The sequence below is a fragment of the Peromyscus eremicus genome, chromosome 17, assembly GCF_949786415.1.
Source record: "Peromyscus eremicus chromosome 17, PerEre_H2_v1, whole genome shotgun sequence".
Taxonomy (NCBI): domain Eukaryota; kingdom Metazoa; phylum Chordata; class Mammalia; order Rodentia; family Cricetidae; genus Peromyscus; species Peromyscus eremicus.
In genome coordinates this window covers 38,326,533-38,340,045 of record NC_081433.1, presented here as the reverse complement: position 1 = coordinate 38,340,045, position 13,513 = coordinate 38,326,533, and the positions used below count along the sequence as shown (strand labels likewise).

The 13,513-nt window shown below is 44.1% G+C and overlaps 1 protein-coding gene across 1 annotated transcript in view; it reads left to right on the top strand.

Annotated features, from left to right (window-relative positions):
• The first annotated feature begins 804 nt into the window (after positions 1-804).
• The window catches only part of Wwc2 (WW and C2 domain containing 2), a 103,047-nt gene continuing 90,338 nt past the window's right edge, over positions 805-13,513 (top strand). The window contains exons 1-2 of the mRNA XM_059245018.1: positions 805-809; positions 3,641-3,750. Coding sequence (XP_059101001.1) covers positions 805-809; positions 3,641-3,750 — 115 coding nt within the window. The remainder of the gene's footprint in view (positions 810-3,640; positions 3,751-13,513) is intronic.

The following is a 13,513-nucleotide window of genomic DNA, read 5'->3' as shown; positions in this document are numbered from 1 at the left end:
AAAGATGTTACTCGTCTATCACAGCGATTGTCCATTGTCAAGGTAGCAGGAGGGCCATCGACTTGAGTTTTGGATGCTTGTGCCTGGGGATAGCACTCTAATCTGATGGTTCAGTCTTTAGACTTTGACATCTGTAAATATATGCTTAGTGGCTTCACTTATGGATAAAATACTCAAAAATTATGCTGTATAGATGCAGAAAGTAAAGCATGACATTTACTTTTGAAATAACTGTAAAGAAGATTGTGTATTAACTTTTTCATGAATGAGAACTTCCGAAGGACAGGGTCTCTGAGTTCACGGTCAAATTTATACCTGTAAATGTAATTCTGCTCCTACAACGGTGGCAGTTAAATACGTGCTTATCAACCAGTTCAGAGGGAAAACGCAGAATTATTTGTAAATGTTAGCAACGTCATCACAGCTTGTGATCATAGCACACTTCCTGAAGCTCTTGAATTTTTTCGAGAAATGACTATATGCGTGCCATACTCAGGCTTACATGTGTCGATTTGGTACCAGGTATAAGACCTTCCTCTTGTCACTGAGCCTTGCCTCTCCATCTCCTCCTTCCTCGTCTCTTCAGGCAGCAGTGTGCCATTGATAGCCTCCATTAGACGGCCAGATTGAGGTGGACAGTGCACACAGGTGCTCTGGACACACAGCTGTGTGGAGGTCAAGAGGCGTTCTTTGGGTGGTGGGTGTAGACAAGGTCACTTTCTTTGGCACGAGAACTTTTGATAATGGTATATAATCCCTTTATCAAAAGAAAAATATTATTTTCCTGGGTATAAGGCATACTTTATGACGTAAGATAGATTTTTGAGTATAATTCTAACCACGTGATTTTTTTAAAACTCACATTGAGTCCAGACTTACTCTGTGATTATACAGTAAGCTTGGCAAATTGTTGCATTTGAACACATTGCTTTTAACATCTTTGAGATTCCTTGAACTCATCCAATACAGTTTGAAGTTTACTATTCACCAGGCCCTATACTGTCTAGCTGTCTTAGTTAGGGTTCTGTTGCTGTAATTTAAAACACCAAGAGCAGAACACGTCGGGGAGGAAAGAGTTTATTTCAGCTTCCATTTTTCCCCCTTCGAGGAAGGGAAGCCAGGGCCAGAACGGAACCTGGAACAGGACCTGATGCAGAAGCCATGGGGAGTGCTGCTTACTGGCTTGCTTCCCCTGGCCGGTTCAGTCTGCTTTCTTACAGCTTCCAGGGTCCCCGGCCCAGCTGTGGGCTAGGCCTTCCCATATCAATCATCTGTTAAGAAAATGGACCACAGGCTTGCCTGCAATCTGACTGGTACATTTTCTCAATTCAGACTCCCTCTTCCCAAATGACTCCGGCTTGTTTCAAGTTGGCATAAAACTAACCAACATACTAGCCCTTGTTTAAATTTTACTCTTTTTCCCCCCTGCTGCCCTTTTTGGGGAAAATAAATAAAAATAAATCAGGGACTGGGGCTCTTGCAGTAAGTAACTTGCCCCTGATAGTATAATGAGTTTGTTTCAGGACAAGGATTTGAACCCGGATCTCTTTGGTGCCATATTTTACGCTCTTAAACTTCTAGGTGAGAGGCTCCTAAACTTTAGCATGCAGTAGAAATCCCTGGAGAGAAATCCCCAGAGAGTTGCTAGGACCCAGAGTTTGTAGATCTACCACAGAATCCAAGATGTGTGTTTGTGTTGACAGTGCTGGTCCTGGGGGCAGTGTTCAATAGCTTGATGATTCAGAACACAATTCAGTGCCACTTAGGAGCAAATGGGAGAATTCATGCCAGCTTGTGTCCATACCCACTTACGATAGTCTGGATACTGCTCCTGTATAGTCCTTTCTGTCCTCACGTGAATCTTAGGGGAGGTAGTTAGTTTCAGGAAGGGCGTGTGGAGACAGGGTGATTACCACCTTTAGAGAGAAGTCAAGGAGAGAGAGAGGCCCGGTTAGGAAAGCTCTCAGCATTCTGTATTAGAGCTGGTTGCCCTCGGTATTGATTTCTGTGGGCCTCAAAGGCCAGCGCTCTCGAAGCCATTTCCAGATTTCATGCCACAGTAAGGCTAAGTGAAAAAGATGTCGGGGCTTTGTGTCCGTGAGGGGCTGTTGGGAATTCTCATGCCATTTCCCCAGCTTTCTGAGGCATAGATGAAAAGCTTTGCTGTTCTGATAGATGAACTGATGGGGGAAATCATCTGTCTGAGTTTTTGCTTCCCCTCAGCACGGGGAGAAGGGACCCTGACTGATTTCATATGGAAGAGCCATGCCAATGCCGTGAAGTCATACTCAGTCAGAAGACTTGGTGACCAATGGTGGCTTCCCCGCGGCAGGGCGGTCCCAAACTGCAACTACAACCTGCCATGGCTGCTTCGGCAAAATGAGGGCTGTGAGGGCAAAGGTCAATCTGGAATTGTCTAAACCCCGATCCTGCGGAAAGAAGACTATATAATCTCCCCCATCAGCTTTAAAGAGAGAGGCAATAAGGCAGAGCTAGTCTTAAAGAGACCATGTCTTAAGAAAGTCCTCTTGAGAGAAAAAGCGTAAGGCCGTTTTGAAAGGTGACACCATGTTGGCATATGTCTGAATACCGGATGTGCATGGTTCCATCTGATGTGTGTCCTTCCGCTCAGGGAGACCTTACAGCAGATGTCACAGTTAGACATTTAAATCAGTCAGACCATCCGAGTCTGAAATGGGAGTAGCCTGAGATGTATGTACAAAGAGAGAGGTCACTACACACACACACACACACACACACACACACACACACACACTGTGGTGTGAGTGTGTGTTTGCATGCTGGCATGTGTGTGAGGTGTGCATGTACTTATGTGTGCACGTGTGTAGAGGCCAGAGGTCTTTCTCGCTTGTTTTCCCTTTAATTAACTGGAGCTCGTCTATCCCACTGGTCCAGCCAGCCAGCTTTCCTGGGGAGTCCCTCCCTGCCCTGCGCTGGATTACCACCTGGGCTGCTCCCTCCTCAGTTTCCATGTGGGTGCTGGGGATCTGAACCTCACCAGTGTTTTGTCCACGGACCATCCCCCCAGCCTCTTGATGCGTATTTTTGTCTCAGAAGTACTGATATCATTTCTAGAATGTTAGCGTTTGGATCCTGGGGCAGCTTTCATTTCTGTTGGCATATCTGCATTGCTCCAGTGTTCCCTCCAGATTCCAGTTCCCCTCACGCTCAGCTTGCGGTCATGTGACTGAAGATGGCCTGCTTCACCTGTAGAGATTTATCTTCTAGATTTAGGAATGATCTGCTCTACATTTTTGAATATTTGCTTCTTTTATTTTGTCCTTGAAAAAAAAAAATGAGACAGTTCAGAGGTTAAAAGCATTTGTAGCTCTTCCAGAGATCCAGAGTTCGGTTCTCAGCACCCATGTCATTTGGTTCACAACTGTCTGTAACTCAGCTCCAGGGCATCTTACCTCCACACTCACTCGAATGCTCCTGCACACGTACACAGATAAGATTTGGAAATAAATTTCAGATGCAATAATGCAAATTCTAGGGACAATTGAGAACTCGAAGAAAATGCAACCTGGATGCTTAATTCGCAGTTGGAATTAACGTGTGCTCTGACGTGTCTGGTTTGATGGACACCTTACAGTGTGTTTCTTCCTGTTTGTTGTAGGTTAACGAAGCCCTTGTCCTTCGCTGATTGTGTCGGGGATGAGCTGCCATGGGGATGGGAAGCAGGGTTTGACCCCCAGATTGGTGCCTACTACATCGATCACATCAACAGTAAGTTTTCATTTTAGTGAAATACAGTATATCAGAAAACAAACCTCCAAAAACCTGCATCACTCATACAGAACGATGAATGTTTTACAAAGTAAGTTGCCTTGCTTTAAACTGCTGTTTTGTTTTGTTTTTTCTAATGACTAGTATTCAACTCCAGTGACTACTTAAGTACCTGGGTCATATATAAAGAACTTTTCTTATGGAGACAGAGGATGAGGATGTCTGGGCTGTCTGTTGGGCAGGCAATGGTTTATAATCCAGTATAAGTTAAGGGGGCTGTGGTCTACAGCCACAGGGTGCCTCTATCTATGACCCTGCTCCTCTGATTGGAATTCTCTTATGCTTGTCCCAGGAAGAGTAGAGCAAAGTCCAAGCTGATGTGGCCTGGTGGCTGGGAAGGGGTGGACCCTCATCTGGACGTCAGCATAGCTGTGTGGAAGTGACCCAAACCCTTGGCCTTCTGGCTTGCTGAGGAGGAACTCTTGCCTTTAAGTCTGCCAGGGTGCTGCCAAGGCAGAGAATTGCCATGGCCATGAACTTTTTACAAAGCCATTTATTTTTATTTTTTAACAATGTGCCTGTGCATGTGAGTGCAGGTGCCTGTGGAGTTCAGAAGAGAGCCTCAGATTCCCTGAACCGCTGGAGCTGGAGTTACAGGAAGTCGGGAGCCATCTGATACGGATGCTGGGAGCCAGAATTTGGTCCTCTTCAAGCGCACTGTGTGCTCTTAGCCACTGGGCTTTCTTTCTAGTCCCCAACCACACACTTCTAAAACGACATACTTGGGGGCTGGAGAGATGGCTCAGAGGTTAAGAGCACTGAATGCTCTTCCAGAGGACCTGAGTTCAATTCCCAGCACCCACATGGCAGCTAACAACCGTTTGTAACTCCAGTTCCGTGGCAAAACACCAAAGCACAGGGGGGAAAAAAACTACATTCTTGGAGGTTTTTTTTATTCATTTGTGTGGACGTGAGTGCATGTTTACATGAATATTTATATCTTTATTGAGCCCTTTAAAAGTTTATTCCAATTGTAATACACAGAAGTCAGGATGATTCACTTTATTTCACTTAAAACTATTTTATAGCCCTGAGGGAGTCCATAGTTAATTGATTGCCTATAATTGTAATACACAGAAGTCAGGATGGTTCACTTTATTTTACTTAAAATTATTTTATAGACTTCAGGGAATCCATACTTAATTGATTGCCTGTTATCTTATTTTTCTTAGATCAGTTCTTACATCAAAAGATTTACAGACAGTGCTCTTTGATATCCTTAGGAATTATATCACTATAGAATATATCACTTAATGCCCACCAGTGATGGTTTATAGCTGCCCTATGTAGATATATAATAAATTTAAAAATTATTTATCATATTTTATGTGTGTGGAAGTGTTTCCTGTATGTATGTATGTGTACCATATGTGTGCTGGTGGCCACAGTGGTCAGAAGAAGGCATCTAGTTCTCTGGAACGGAAGCTGTAGGTGGTTACCATGTGGGTACTGGGGACCCACAGTGGGTCTTCTGCATGCTCTTAAATGCTAGGCCAATTTCTTTGAGAGGCCAGATAGCTTACATTAACAGTGAATTCTTACAGATAGGTGAGATTCAGGAGCAGAAAGAGCAGATACACTAAGGTACCAAGTCAGTGTTCCAAAGAGCACAGTGTGTGTGTGTGTGTGTGTGTGTGTGTGTGTGTGTGTGTGTGTGTGTGTTAGTGTTACTGAGAACTCAGCACCTTGTGAGTGCTAAAACTTTGTGCTTTGTTAAAGTTAGCTTTTAATGTATGGGGTCTTGACGTTTTACTTGTTTATTTTTAAGTAAATGTTACGTGTGTGGGTATTTTGTCTGCACGGGTATCTGCACCCCTTGAGTGCCTGGCGCCCAAGGAGGCCAGAAGAGGGTATTGGAGCCTCTGGAACTGGAGTTCCAGATGATTGTGAGTAGCTTTATGGGTCCAGGACTCAAACCTGGGTCCTTTGAAGGAGCAGCCAGTGCTCATAACCACTGAGTTATCACTCTACCCCAACTTTGTGTTTTTCAAATAAGATTTTCTTGTTAGAGTAGTATTGTAAACCGTATAACAATATCTATCGCCTGCCTCCATCTAATGTACAGTTATGGGTTATCCGTGGTTAACCATCAAAAGCCGTGTTCTTTAAGAGTGGCGAGGATGAATTTTAGTAAAATTAAGTTCATTTTAAACAGTAGGGTACATCCTTACATAACTGCAAATACACATTTCACTGGAATATCTGAAAAAGCTGTTTAACCTTGTAATACTTTAGATGGATAAAATTAGCCTTCTTCCCATCAAGTAAGATTTGGGAAACCAAAAGCCGACCAGTTGTACAGGTTCAACAAAAATGAGCTGTCATGGTAACCAAGTGGGAACTTGACCTGCCCCAGCTGCCCTTCACCCACCACAGCCCTTTGCTGTGGAAGCCTCCTACAAAGCTGTCTTTTCTTTCTTTTTCTGGACCTCACTCTACCCCATGGGTACTGCTTAACATCTTCTCCATCTAATCCTTCTCTCCTGTTCAGTATCTTTGCCATTTTGTACTGATTTTCAAAGTTTCTTCTAGCGTGCCTGTGCGTGAATTTGAGACATAGTCTTAATGTAGTTCATGCTGGCCTGGAACTTGTTTTTTAGACCAGGCTGGCCTCAAAGTCACAGACATATGTATGTCTGCCTCTTTAGGATTAAAAGCACTGGCCACCCACCCAGCCCTTCAGTGTTTACTTTATATTTTTCTATCTTAATATATAAACACTGGAAACTCTCAAAATGACTAAACCCAAACTACAAATGAAGCAAGTAACAAATTTCTCCATGCCCCCTCAAATCTATCCCTTCCAGATGTGTCCAACCTCTGCCTGCCCACATGCACCCCAGGAGAGCAATGAATGAAGCCCAGCCCAAAATCATTACTTACATAAACATTGCGTTTTTGTGCATGTGACTTGTTTTGTGTGTTTTTTGGGTGGAAATCTTGTAGATGCTAATATTGTGTGTCAACATGTCAAAAGATTTGATATGCAAGTATCGCTTACCAGATGCAGTCTTCTTGGTAGCCAGAATCCCTGCAAGCCACGGCCTCAGTGAACTCTACATTTCCCATCATTTCCCAGAGTCCACTCTTGCTGAGGCCGTCGGAGACACCACAGGATGGTGACAGCTAGGCACCGCTGTAATGCTGACTGCTTTGGTTTGTCACCATGGGGCCTTCCTTTTTCCTGGCTTCTCTGGATTGCATGGGATCTTTCTCCGAGAGGTCCATTTTCAATACCGACCATACCCTTCTAGAATTGGTGTGTTCGGATGCCTCTGTTCCCAAGAGGTTTTGTAAGGCCCTCTCCCATGGATTAAGTGCTGCAGCCCATTCATTTCTGTAGTTCTTGGTACACAGGAAAATTTAAATCATTGTTATCTTGTACTTGGATTTGTTTATACTTTGATTCTTCACCTTTGTGAGCCTCATGGAAGCAGTAACCGCATCTTACATATTCATCCTTGGATTCCTGTCTAAAGGTAAACTCAGGAAGGGAGACCTGTGTTATGGAATTCACACAAGAAAAGCTGACTTTTTTCTAAAGGAAGGATTTGAAGTACGCTTCGAGCATATGTTATACTTCAGGAAGCAGCGTTCTGAATATATAAAACCTTGATTATCAGAACATGAATTTTTAAGCCCACCACCACTTTGCTTTATTATATAATTGTGGCTTAGCGGCCTGATGGATTTACTGTGCCTCGAAGGACCCGAGTTAGCAACAAGTAGTCTCCTTACTGAGAAGGAGCTGCTTGCTATCTCATTAATCTTTGAGACATTCCTGCAAAGTAGTTTATCGGGAGCAAATGGTATTATCTCTTCTCAGCAGCTGTTCCACACATATGTTGTGTTTTGACATTGTATAGTTTCAGCATTATTTCCTCTTACTTGGATAAAAAAATGCAACAGTGAAAGTTTGGTTGCTTAATAGTATTGCTGCAAAACCCTCTTAAATATTAGCGGTGAAGGATTTGACCTTGACAGTGAAAGTAGCCTTGGGGCATGTTTCATGTTTGCGTTCTACAGGGGTGTGTGTACGGCCGCCAGCCGTAAGAACAGGCTATTTGTGCTTACCTAGAAAGCGAGCGTAATGTCTATGAAGTGCTGATATGACAACCAGGAGGGAGTCACTCTTAAAAGATTTATTTGTGTGTGTGTTCGTGAGCCTGTGTGAGTTTATGTGCATCGTGTGTGCGCAGAAGCCCAGGGAGTCAAGAAGAGGGCACGGGATCCCCTGGAACTGGAGTTACAGGAGGTTTGTGCTGCCGTGTGGGTGCTGGGACCACACGGGGTCCTCTGCAAAGCACAGTGAGTTAGTGCTAATCCCTGGGCCGGCTCCTCGGCCCCAGGAGAACACTTGCCATAGCTCAGCGCTGTCGTGACTTTTCTTGTAGTGATGGAAGTGTTGTCAGCACACAACTGTGCAGACACTACATAGTTTCTCAATGAACTTTGACCAGCGTGTGGTGAATTTGGTCACCTCTGTAGCTCTCAGCCCAAACAACACAGAGTGTTTCTGTCTTCCAGTCAGCCCTTCCTTGATGCTGTATTGTTCAGATTTGCACCACCATAGCTTAAATTGTAGAACTCACTGTAACAGGCTGCTGTGGGATGGTTTAGGATGAGAGAACTCACTGTGTAGCCCAGGCTGCCCTGCTTGCTCTGTAGCTCAGGCTGGCCTCGAACTCACAGAGCTCCTCCTTCCTCCGTGTACCACCTTGCCTAACTAGAAGTAGATTCTTTTATTTGACATGTTTTAAAAAAACAAACAAAAAATCCTGTCCTCATTAGGGCTGGAGGGATGGCTCAACAGGCTAGATCACTCGCTGCTCTTTTAGAGGACCAGGCTCCGTTCCAAGCAGCCACAAGTGGAGGCTCCTAGCCACTTGTAACTCTAGTTTCAGAAGACCCAACACCCTCTTCTGGCCTCCCATGGCACAGGCATGATGCATATACATATGCTCAGGCATGTGTACATCAAATCAAATAAAATAAAGCTTTAAAAATAGACTGTCCTAATGAATTGAATAATGGCATGGTAGAATATGCTTTAGAAGTATATTTGTCAAGGAACTCATATTCAAAATATATGAATAGTTTGCCAAAAGTGAATGTTAATGAGAAAAACTAAGTTCAAAATAAATAGCAAACCTAGAGACTTCATGGCCTCCTTTATATTCTTCTATGACGTCAATATATTATGTTTCTTTTTATTGCTTATTAGTATTCCATTTAAAAATCTATTTTGAATTTGAAATTGTTCCTAGTTGGGGCTATTAGTAAGAAGGCTGCTGTGAGCATTGTTATAGAAGGCTTTTTTGGGGGAGGGAGGGGCATTTTGAGACAGGGTTTCTCTGTGTAGTTTTGGTGCCTGTCCTGGATCTTGCTCTGTAGATCAGGCTGGCCTCGAATTCACAGAGATCCGCCTGGCTCTGCCTCCCGAATGCTGGGATTAAAGGCGTATGCCACTACCGCCTGGCTACAATCAACTTTTATGTACATAATGTACATTTTAAGTATGCTGCCGTCTCAGTAAAGACAAAGTTTTAGTCATGAGGGAGTTCTGTCTTTGCCCTTCGCAATCAGCCTGTCGGCAACACAGTGGGAACTGATCTTTGCCACCAAAGATTAGTTTTGCCTTTCTCTAAAGGTTCTAGGAACGGCACTTCAGATACGTTCACACTGTTGTATAAAGGTGTTCCCTAATAGTATATGGCTGGGTGGATGTATCTGGGAATGGATATCTGGGGTCGCTTTTTGTGAATGAACCTTCCGTGAGCTGCCTGTTGTGGACAGACACCACCATGTATTGTGTGAAGACCTGAGACACGTGTGAGCCTGTGATACTGTCACTCGGTCCTGGAGAGTTCCGGTTGCCATCTGTTCGTGTTCTGTTGTCCTCTTAAACTTACTGGTTCAGGTGTGTGAAACAGCCTCTGTGTAGTTGTGGCTTGCGCCCTCCTATTTAGTCTTATCAAAAAACAAAAACAAAAACCGGAGTCAGATACCGAGGGTGAAACCTGAAAGATCAGAGAAGCAGAGCCACGGCCATTAGAAATCCTCCAACCAAATGGGGGGCCCCCGAGATCCTGTCTCTCCCTTCGGAGTGCTGGGATTAAAGGTGTGTGCCACCACTGCCTAGACTCTGTGGTTAACTAGTAGCTAGCTCCGCCCCCTGATCTCCAGGCAAACTTTGTCAGAACACAAACAAAATATCACACAACAGCTAACGATGTTGAACATCTCTGAATGTATTTATTGCCATTGCTTGTGAATGTGTGTGTGTGTGTGTGTGTGTGTGTGTGAAGAATTTGTTCATATATTTTGCCCATGTTTTTAGTCATTTATCCAATAATGAGTTGCTAGAACTCTTCATGTTCTCTACATTAAAATCTTGTGAACCTTTTTCTTCTAACCCATGGCTTCTCTTTTCAGTTCCCTTACAGCAGATTTGAAGAGCTGAAAATTTCAAAAGTCCAATTAATTTTTAAAAACACCTCCTACTTTTTGAGTTCTAAGAAATCTCTTTTCCTTTGAGAAGCTGTAAAATGTTCTGCTTTTGATTGTAGATCTTTCATGAAGCATTTACAGTTTAGATTGCTGCTCCACACCAAATTTTTTTCGAGCTTTGTGTGAAGTAAAATTGAGGTGCTTTCTTTCCTAAGTAGATATATCATTCCAGGACCGTTTCTTTCTTTTCTTTCTTTAGTGTGCACGTCTGGTTGCATGCATCTTTGTGCATGTGTGGTGTGTGCATCTGTGTACGTGTGCATTCATCTGTGCAAACGTGTTAGAGGCCAGAGGTTGTTGTCAGGTGTCTTTCTTTGTTGCTGAACCTGGAGCTCACTGATTTGGCTGGCCAGCAGTGAGCCCCGGGGATCTGCCTCACTCGCTAGCACTGGAATTATAGAAGCACACTGTTCCCAACTTCGTGTGTCAGTACTGAGGAGCTGAACCCAGTCCCTCAGGCTTTCACAGCAAGCAAGCACTTACCCACTGGGCCATTTTCTTACGCCCCACGCCCCCAGAACCAGTTCTTGGGTGGGTACTCTTTTCCTACCGAGTGGTTACCTTTGTTGAAAATATGTTGGTGTTGGTCTCAGTGACTGTTCTAGTTCTGTGAAGAGACACCATGACCAAAGCAACCTATGAAAAGAAGCATTTAACTGGAGGCTTACTTACAGGTTCACCAACTCTCTGGAGTCAGTCCATGACCATCATGACAGGGTGTGTGGCAGCTGCAGGCCGGCATGGCGCTGGAGCAGCAACTGAGAAATTACACTTAGCAAGAAGATGGAGGCAGAGAAGGAGCCAGACGGGGCCTGGAGTGGGCTTTAGTGTAGCTAGAGTTTTCCTGCCTGGCCCACAGTCAGGACAAATCTCTGTCACCCGCCAGTCCCACAGCCGCTTAGACCTGACCAAGTAAACACAGATACTTATATTGCTTACAAACTGTATGGCCGTGGCAGGCTTCTTGCGAAATGTTCTTACAGCTTAAATTAATCCATTTCTATAAATCTATACCTTGCCACGTGGCTCGTGGCTTACCAGCATCTTCACATGCTGTTTGTCATCGTGGCGGCTGGCAGTGACTCTCTCCGCCTTCCTGTTTTCTCTGTTCTCCTCTCTGTTAGTCCCGCCTATACTTCCTGCCTGGCCACTGGCCAATCAGTGTTTTATTTATTGACCAATCAGAGCAATTTGACATACAGACCACTTTAGTTTTAATAGCCCAGTGACACACAGCAAGGCTGTACCTCCTAATCCTTTATAAATCGTCCATTAACTGTGAACCAAACATTCATATATATGGGGGGTGGGGTGGGCATTCTTATTCAAACCACCACAGAGTACACCTGTCTATTTCTGAGTTTTCTGTTCTATTCTGTTGACCTGTGTAGTGTCTTTATACTCATAGCATACAATCATAATTACAAGGTGTTCATGTCTTGAAATGGGTTGATGTATGTTCTTTAACTTGACTCTTTACTAAAATTGTTTTTCAAAAATCACCAATTTTTATATTTCCTGTGTAGACTGTAGAACTAACTTCTATTTTAAAACCCACAGTGGGATTCTAAGTTTGTCTAATTTGCTGGCAGCTCCAGGAAGAACTGACTGCTGCTGAGTCTTCCAGGGACTGAGTAGCTCAGGGTTTGACCCCTGGGTCTGCACGCCCCCTGCTGTGTACCCCACTGCTTTTTATTCGGGTGTGGTTTTTGTTTTTGTTTTTGTTTTTGTTTTGGTTTTTCGAGACAGGGTTTCTCTGTGTAGCTTTGCGCCTTTTTCCTGGAACTCACTTGGTAGCCCAGGCTGGCCTCGAACTCACAGAGATCCGCCTGGCTCTGCCTCCCGAGTGCTGGGATTAAAGGCGTGCGCCACCACCGCCCGGCTCGGGTGTGTTTTAAAGCTTCATCTTACAACTCTTTTATCGGCAAATGACGCCTTGTGTAGAGATTCCTTCTTCTTCAGATGAGAAGAGCTTTGTCTTCTGTTTTCCAGTCCAGACTTCTCTTCTCCCTAACTTCTTCCCATCTTTTCACTTTTTAATTTCAGCAGCATTTTAGAGTCTTTGGTGTTTTGAATTGTTGGAAAGTGGCAAGAACAGACATTTCTACTTTCTGGTCTTCCAGTTGACATGACGCTGGCCGTCCCTTTTGTTCTGTTCTTTTGTAGATGTCCTTGATGAGGCAGAAGTACTCTTCAGTCACAGTGCCTGGGACTTCATATGCAGGGCTCTCTTTATGAACGAGTGCTGAACTAGTAACCAGGGTTTTCAGTATTTTTGAAGTGACTGTTTCTTATTTTATTAATGGAGTGTAATGTGTTTATTTTTAACATTAAGCCAAATAGACTGTAATTGATAAAATATACAGATGTTTTCAGTATCTGCGGGGATTTGGCTTCAGGACCTTATGTAGATACCCCAATTCCTCCCTCCCTCCCTCCCTCCCTCTCTCTCTCTCTCTCTCTCTCTCTCTCTCTCTCTCTCTCTCTCTCTCTCTCTGTGTGTGTGTGTAAGAGAGAGACAGAGAGAGAGACAGAGAGAGAGAGACAGGGCAGACAGAGACAGAGAGACGGACAGACAGACAGACAGAGACAGATTCACTGTATAGCCCTGGCTGGCCTGGAACTCACTATGCAGGTCTGATTGTTCTCAGACTCAGAAGTGTGCCTGCTTCTGCCTCCCCAGTACTGGGATTAAAGGTATGCACCCGCACACCTAGCCTCAACCCCCTTTTAGAAAGTGGCCTGGTCTTGGCATATACTCTGTACATCTTCCTGCACGCTTTAAATCGTCTGTCGATTACTTACGATGCTAATGTGATATAAATGGTTGTTCTGCTATCTGTTTAGACAATAATGACAAGATAAAAAAGAATGCTGATGTTGAATTCTATTTAAAAAAATCACATTTTAAAAATTTGAGCAGATGCCTGTGCCAGACAGAAGAGGGGGTCCGGTCCCCGCATGCTGCAGTTACAGGAGGCTGTGAGCTGTCCAGCATGAGTGCTGGGAATGAGCTTGGGTCCTCAGCAAGAGCAGCGAGTACTAAGTCACTGAGCCATCTCTCCAGCCCATGAATTCTGTTCTGTTCAGATGAAGACTCTGCTTTGTTCTTCAAGCGGACCTTCTGTCATTTAAATTCTTATGTGCAAAAAAATTTCTTAGGGCCAGCCAGCTGTGACCAGTTCCATCCCTG